Source organism: Coturnix japonica, unplaced genomic scaffold, assembly GCF_054131305.1.
Source record: "Coturnix japonica strain WE unplaced genomic scaffold, WE-NBRP24 Scf111, whole genome shotgun sequence".
In the NCBI taxonomy this organism is placed as follows: Eukaryota; Metazoa; Chordata; class Aves; order Galliformes; family Phasianidae; genus Coturnix; species Coturnix japonica.
Genome location: NW_028189014.1, coordinates 172,052 through 180,166, shown reverse-complemented (window position 1 = coordinate 180,166; position 8,115 = coordinate 172,052). Strand labels below are relative to the sequence as shown.

Below are 8,115 nucleotides of genomic sequence, written 5' to 3'. Positions count from 1 at the left end.
GGGGTCGTGGTGTTAATTACGGTGGGGGGGAGGGGAAGAACGAGGGGAGAAACTTCCGGGCTTTACCGGAAGTGTAGGCCGCGTTTCCATGACAACGAAGGAGGTGGGGAGGAACTTCCGGGCTTTACCGGAAGTGTAGGCCGCGTGTAGTGAGGCGGAAGTGACGTAGCGGAAGCGGAAGTGGATGCAGCCGCGTGGTGGTGGAGGAGAGGGACAAGATGGGGCGGCCTGGTCGGGTAATAGAACGGGACCGAACCGGAACCGGAACCGGAACCGGAACTGGGGGAGGGAAAACGGGTTTGGGCCTACGGGGGGGGGGGGGGTGGGGAGTAAAGGGGGGGGAACGGAACCGGGTTCGGGGGGGGGGGGGGGTTCGGAACCGGACCCGAATTGGATCGGGGGGGGGGGGGGGGGGGGTTCTGGTTCTGGAAGGTTCTGGACTCAATGAGGGATCTAGAACTGGAGATATGGAACCCAAAGGGGGGTTTGGACCCAGAACTTGGGGGTTAAGGGAGGGAATTGGACCCAAAGTTAATGGGATCCAGAACCAAAGGGGGATCCGGAACCAAAAGGGGGTTCTGGAAGGTTCTGGACCCAATAATGGATCTAGAACTGGAGATCTAGAACCAGAACCAGAGGGGGGGGTGGACCCAGAACTTGGGGGTTAAGGGGGGGAATTGGACCCAAAGTTAATGGGGTCCAGAACCAAAGGGAGATCCGGAACCAAAAGGGGGGTTCTGGAAGGTTCTGGACCCAATAAGGGATCTAGAACTGGAGATATGGAACCCAAAGGGGGTTTGGACCTAGAACTTGGGGATCGGGGGGGATTTGGACCCAAAGTTAATGGGATCCGGAACCAAAGGGGATCCGGAACGGTTCTGGAGGGTTCTGGACCCAATAAGGGATATGGAACTGGAGATCTAGAACTGGATGGGGGGGGGGGGGGTTGGACCCAGAACTTGGGGGTCACGGGGGGGGGGGGGGAACTGGACCCGAACTGAATGGGATCCAGAACCAAAGGGGGATCTGGAACCAAAAGGGGGGTTCTGGAAGGGTTCTGGAAGGTTCTGGACTCAATGAGGGATCTAGAACTGGAGATATGGAACCAGAACCAGAGGGGGGGGTGGACCCAGAACTTGGGGGTCAAGGGGGGGAATTGGACCCAAAGTTAATGGGATCCAGAACCAAAGGGGGATCCGGAACCAATAGGGGGTTCTGGAAGGTTCTGGACCCAATAAGGGATCTAGAACTGGAGATACGGAACCAAAAGGGGTTTGGACCCAGAACTTGGGGGGATCAGGGACGGAACCGAACCCAAACTTAATGGGTTGGGGGGAATCAAAGCAGGGTTCTGGAAGGTTCTGGACCCAATAATGGATCTAGAACCGGAGATATGGAACCAAAAGGGGGGTTTGGACCCAGAACTTGGGGGGATCAGGGGCGGAACTGGACCCAAAGTTAATAGGATCGGAAGAACCAAAGTGGGATTCTGGTAGGGTTCTGGACCCAATAATGGATCTAGAACCGGAGATACGGAACCAGAAGGGGATTTGGACCTAGAACTTGGGGATCGGGGGGGGAATTGGACCCAAAGTTAATGGGATCCAGAACCAAAGGGGGATCTGGAACCTAAAGGGGGGTTCTAGACCCAATAATGGATCTAGAACTGGAGATACGGAACCAGAAGGGGGTTTGGACCTAGAACTTGGGGATCGGGGGGGGATTTGGACCCAAAGTTAATGGGATCCAGAACCAAAGGGGGATCTGGAACCTAAAGGGGGTTCTGGAAGGTTCTGGACCCAATAATGGATCTAGAACCAGAGATACGGAACCAGAAGGGATTTGGACCCAGAACTTGGGGGTCAGGGACGGAACTGGACCCAAACTTAATGGGATGGGGGGATCCAAAGCAGGGTTCTGGAAGGGTTCTGGACCCAATAATGGATCTAGAACCGGAGATACGGAACCAGAAGGGATTTGGACCCAGAACCTGGGGGTCAGGGACGGAACCGAACCCAAAGTTAATGGGATGGGGGGAACCAAAGGGGGATCCAGAACCAATAGGGGGCCCAAGAACGGATCTAGAACTGGACCCAGAACCAGAGATACGGAACCAGAAGGGATTTGGACCCAGAACTTGGGGGGATCAGGGACGGAACCGGATCCAAACTTAATGGGATGGGGGAAGGGTTCTGGACCCAATAAGGGATTTAGAACTGGAGATACGGAACCAGAAGGGATTTGGACCCAGAACTTGGGGGTTAGGGACGGAACCGGACCCAAACTTAATGGACTGGGGGGCACCAAAGGGGATCTAGAACCAAAAAGGGGGTTCTGGAAGGTTCTATAAGGTTCTGGTAGGGTTCTGGACCCAATAAGGGATCTAGAACCGGGGGGAGGGGGGTTGGACCTAGAACTTGGGGGTCAGGGAAGGAACTGGACCCAAAGTTAATAGGATGGGGGGAACCAAAGGGGGTTCTGGACCCAATAAGGGACAATAAGGGGGTCTGGAACCAGAACCAGAAGGGATTTGGACCCAGAACCTGGGGTGATCAGGGCCGGAACCGGACCCAAACCCCCCCCACCCCATTAATTCCTGCCCCTGTTGTGGGTCTGGGCAGAGTAAGAACCAGAAGAAGCAGCGCTCGGCCGCGTTGATCCGGAACCAGGAGGATTTTGGGTCGGTTCCTCATTCCTTCGTGTTCCATCGGGGTCGAGTGGGTCGGAACGTCCGGCAGCTCTCCATGGATCTAAGGAAGGTTATGGAGCCATATACGGCCAGGGCGCTAAAGGTCTGTGTGGGGTGGGGATATAGGGTTATAGGGGTCTGTATGAGGTATGGGGTATGGGGGGGGGGTTATAGGGTTATAGGGGTCTGTATGGGGTATGGGGGGGTTATAGGGTATGGGGGGATCTGACCCTTATGGGGTTGGGGGGGGCAGATCTGATCCTATGGGGTTGGGGGGGTAGAACTGACCCTTATGGGGTTGGGGGGGGGTAGAGCTGACCCTTATGGGGTTGGGGGGGGGGTAGAACTGACCCTTATGGGGCTGGGGGGGGGTGGTAAAACTGACCCTTATGGGGTTGGGGTGGGGGGGTAGATCTGATCCTTATGGGGTTGGGGGGGGTAGAGCTGACACTTATGGGGTTGGGGGGGGGGGGGTAGATCTGATCCTATGGGGTTGGGGTGGGTAGAACTGATCCTTATGGGGTTGGGGGGGGTAGAGTTGACACTTATGGGGTTGGGGGGGGGGGGTAGATCTGATCCTATGGGGTTGGGGTGGGTAGAACTGATCCTTATGGGGTTGGGGGGGGTAGAGTTGACACTTATGGGGTTGGGGGGGGGGGGGTAGATCTGATCCTATGGGGTTGGGGTGGGTAGAACTGATCTTTATGGGGTTGGGGGGGGTAGATCTGACACTTATGGGGTTGGGGGGGGGTAAAACTGACCCGTATGGGGTTGGGGGGGGATAGAACTGATCCTTATGGGGTTGGGGGGGGGTAGAGCTGACCCTTATGGGGTTGGGGGGGGATAGAACTGATCCTTATGGGGTTGGGGGGGGTAGAGCTGACCCTTATGGGGTTGGGGGGGGTAGAGCTGACCCTTATGGGGTTGGGGGGGGGTAGAGCTGACCCTTATGGGGTTGGGGGGGGGTAGAACTGACCCTTATGGGGTTGGGGGGGGGGGGGGGGTAAAAACCTGACCCTTATGGGGTTGAGGGGGGTAGAACTGACCCTTATGGGGTTGGGGGGGGGTATATGTGACACTTATGGGGTGGGGGGGGGGCAGATCTGACTCTTTGGGGTCCCTATGGGGATGGGGGGGGTATCTGACCCCAGCAGACCCCTATTGGGGATGGGGTTTGGGGGGGACTCCTCATTTGAAGCCCCCCCTCCCTCATTTATGACCTAGCAGACCCCTATTGGGGGGCTTGGGGGGGATTGGGGTAGGGGGGGGTTCTGATTTGAAGCCCCCCCCCCTCATTTATGACCAGCAGATCCCTATTGGGGGGGTGGTTGAAGGGGGGGGGGTCCTCATTTGAAGCCCACCCCTCACTTATGACCCAGCAGACTCCTATTGGGAGGGGGGGATCCTCATTTGAAGCCCCCTCCCCCTCATTTATAACTCATCAGACCCCTATTGGGGGGTTGTTGAGGTGGGGGGGGGGGTCCTCATTTGAAGACCCCTCCCTCATTTATGACCCAGCAGATCCCTATTAGGGTGGTGGTTGAGAGGGGGGGGGGGGTCCTCATTTAAAGCCCCCCTCCCCTCTCATTTAAGACCCAGGAGACCCCTATAATGGGGGTCCTCATTTGAAGCCCCCCCCTCCCCCATTTATGACCCAGCAGATCCCTATTGGGGGGGTGGTTGAAGGGGGGGGGGTCCTCATTTGAAGCCCACCCCTCACTTATGACCCAGCAGACTCCTATTGGGAGGGGGGGTCCTCATTTGAAGCCCCCTCCCCCTCATTTATAACTCATCAGAACCCTATTGGGGGGGTTGTTGAGGTGGGGGGGGGTCCTCATTTGAAGCCCACCCCTCACTTATGACCCAGCAGACTCCTATTGGGAGGGGGGGGTCCTCATTTGAAGACCCCCTCCCTCATTTATGACCCAGCAGATCCCTATTAGGGTGGTGGTTGAGAGGGGGGGGGGGTCCTCATTTAAAGCCCCCTCCCCTCTCATTTAAGACCCAGGAGACCCCTATTGGGGGGTGGTTTAGAGGGGGGGGGGTCCTCATTTAAACCCCCCCCCCCTTTATTTGTAGGTCAGGAAGAAGAATTCCTTACGGGATTTCGTGGCTGTTGCGGGGCCGTTGGGGGTCACCCACTTCTTTGTGTTCAGCAAGACCCTACAGGGGGTCAATATGGTGAGGAGACCCCCACCCTATATAAGAGATATGGGGATGGGACCCCCACCCTATATAAGAGATATGGGTATGGGACCCCCACCCTATTAAAGGGGGGAGAGCTGGGTATGGGACCCCCACCCTATATAAGAGATACGGGTATGGGACCCCCACCCTATTAAAGGGGGGGAGAGATGGGTGTGGGACCCCCACCCTATATAAGAGATACGGGGATGGGACCCCCACCCTATTAAAGGGGGGGAGAGATGGGTATGGGACCCCCACCCTATATAAGAGATATGGGAATGGGACCCCCACCCTATATAAGAGATATGGGTATGGGACCCCCACCCTATATAAGAGATATGGGTATGGGACCCCCACCCTATTAAAGGGGGGGAGAGATGGGTATGGGACCCCCACCCTATATAAGAGATATGGGGATGGGACCCCCACCCTATATAAGAGATATGGGGATGGGACCCTCACCCTATATAAGAGATCTGGGTATGGGACCCCCACCCTATATAAGAGATATGGGGATGGGACCCCCACCCTATATAAGAGATCTGGGTATGGGACCCCCACCCTATATAAGAGATATGGGTATGGGACCCCCACCCTATTAAAGGGGGGAGATATGGGTATGGGACCCCCACCCTATTAAAGGGGGGAGAGATGGGTATGGGACCCCCACTCTATATAAGAGATATGGGGATGGGACCCCCACCCTATATAAGAGATATGGGTATGGGACCCCCACCCTATTAAAGGGGGGGAGATATGGGTATGGGACCCCCACCCTATTAAAGGGGGAGAGATGGGTATGGGACCCCCACCCTATATAAGAGACATGGGGATGGGACCCCCACCCTATATAAGAGATATGGGGATGGGACCCCCACCCTATTAAAGGGGGGGAGAGATGGGTATGGGGACCCCCACCCTATAAGAGATACGGGTGGGATGGGGGTCAGTATGGGGTGAATGGGAATGGGGGGGTTATATGGGAGGGGGGTATAGGGAGGCTATGGTGGGGGGGGGGGGGGGTTATAGGGAGGGTTATGGGGTGGGGGTGGGTATAGGGGGTGTTATGGGGGGGTATAGAGGGGGTTATTGAGGGGGGGCTATGGGGGGGTGGCTGTAGGGTGGGTTAGGGGGGGTTATAGAGGGTTATGGGGAGTTATAGGGGGGTTATGGGGGGGGGATATGGGGGGGTTAAGGGGGGGTATAGAGGGGGTTATTGGGGGGGGTGGCTATAGGGAAGGTTATGGGGGGGTATAGGGGGATTATGGGGGGGGCTATGGGGGGGTGGCTTTAGGGTGGGTTAAGGGGGAGTATAGAGGGGGTTATGGGGGGGGGCTGGCTATAGGGTGGGTTATGGGGGTATAGAGGGGGTTATGGGGGCTATAGAGAAGGTTATGGGGGGGGTTATGGGGGCATATAAGGGGGTTATAGGGTGGTTGTGGGGGGGGGGTGGCTATAGGGTGGGTTATGAGGGGCTATGGGGGGGTTATGGGGGATATAGGGGGGTTATGGGGGGGGGCTATAGGGAAGGTTATGGGGTGGTATAGGGGGGGTTATGGGGGGATATATGGGAGTCTTGGGGGATATAGGGGATTATGGGGGGGGGGCTATGGGGGGGTGGCTATAGGGTGGGTTATGGGGGGTTATAGAGGGTTATGGGGGGGCATAGAGGGTTTATGGGGGGGGTATAGAGGGGGTTATGGGGGAGGGCTGGCTATAGGGTGGGTTATGGGGGTATAGAGGGGGTTATGGGGGCTATAGGGAAGGTTATGGGGGGGTTATGGGGGCATATAAGGGGGTTATAGGGTGGTTGTGGGGGGGGGGTGGCTATAGGGTGGGTTATGGGGGGCTATGGGGGGGGTTATGGGGGATATAGGGGGGCTATGGGGGGGGGCTATAGGGAAGGTTATGGGGTGGTATAGGGGGGGTTATGGGGGGATATATGGGGGTCTTGGGGGATTATGGGGGGGGGCTATGGGGGGGTGGCTATAGGGTGGGTTATGGGGGGGTTATGGGGGGTCTATAGGGTGGGTTATGGGGTGGTGGTGGGGGGTTATGGGGGATATAGAGGGGTTTATTGGGGGGGTTGGCTATAGGGAAGGTTATGGGGGGGTTATTGAGGGGGGGGCTGTGGGGGGGCGGCTATAGGGTTATGGGGGGGTATAGAGGGGGTTATGGGGGCTATAGGGAAGGTTATGGGGTGGTATAGGGTGGGTTATGGGGGGATATATGGGGGTCTTGGGGGATATAGGGGGATTATGGGGGGGGGGCTATGGGGGGGTGGCTATAGGGTGGGTTATGGGGGGTATAGGGGGTTATTGGGGGGTATAGAGGGTTTATGGGGGGGTATAGAGGGGTTGTGAGGGGGGCTGGCTATAGGGTGGGTTATGGGGGGCTATGGGGGGGGTTATGGGGGCTATAGAGAAGGTTATGGGGGGGTTATGGGGGCATATAAGGGGGTTATAGGGGGGTTGTGGGGGGGGGCTGGCTATAGGGTGGGTTATGGGGGGCTATGGGGGGGGGTTATGGGGGATATAGGGTGGGCTATGGGGGGGGGGGCTATAGGGAAGGTTATGGGGTGGTATAGGGTGGGTTATGGGGGGATATATGGGGGTCTTGGGGGATATAGGGGGATTATGGGGGGGGGCTATGGGGGGGTGGCTATAGGGTGGGTTATGGGGGGTATAGGGGGTTATTGGGGGGTATAGAGGGTTTATGGGGGGGTATAGAGGGGTTGTGAAGGGGGCTGGCTATAGGGTGGGTTATGGGGGGTTATGGGGGGGGTTATGGGGGCTATAGGGAAGGTTATGGGGGGGGTTATGGGGGCATATAAGGGGGTTATAGGGTGGTTGTGGGGGGGGGCTGGCTATAGGGTGGGTTATTGGGGGGTTATGGGGGATATAGGGGGGGGGTTATGGGGTGGGGGGGGTCTATGGGTGCAGATGATGACAACATCCCCCCTGATCTGCTTTGATGCTGTTCAAAGTAAACGCACTGATGCGCCCATTGAGCCCAACTGGGGGGGGGGGCAGCACCTAAACCCCCCCCCCCCATCAGTCTTTGGGGTCGGGACCCTCACTCAGTACTCACTCTTTTACCCCCCCCCCCCTTATTTCTGGTCCCCCCCCCCCATATAACAGAAGCTGTTCCGGTTGCCTGGAGGCCCCACGTTGACGTTTAAAGTGACAGAGGTGGGACCCCCCCCAATTTGATGCCCCCTCCCCCACCCTAACCCCCCC

The 8,115-nt window shown here is 57.3% G+C and overlaps 1 protein-coding gene across 1 annotated transcript in view; it reads left to right on the top strand.

The window, feature by feature from the left end:
* Positions 1 to 188: 188 nt before the first annotated feature.
* LOC146751219 (suppressor of SWI4 1 homolog) overlaps positions 189 to 8,115 on the top strand; it is a 49,370-nt gene continuing 41,443 nt past the window's right edge. Inside the window, 4 exon segments of the mRNA XM_085535208.1 lie at positions 189 to 236; positions 2,622 to 2,792; positions 4,769 to 4,870; positions 8,017 to 8,067. Coding sequence (XP_085391334.1) covers positions 219 to 236; positions 2,622 to 2,792; positions 4,769 to 4,870; positions 8,017 to 8,067 — 342 coding nt within the window. The 5' untranslated portion in view covers positions 189 to 218.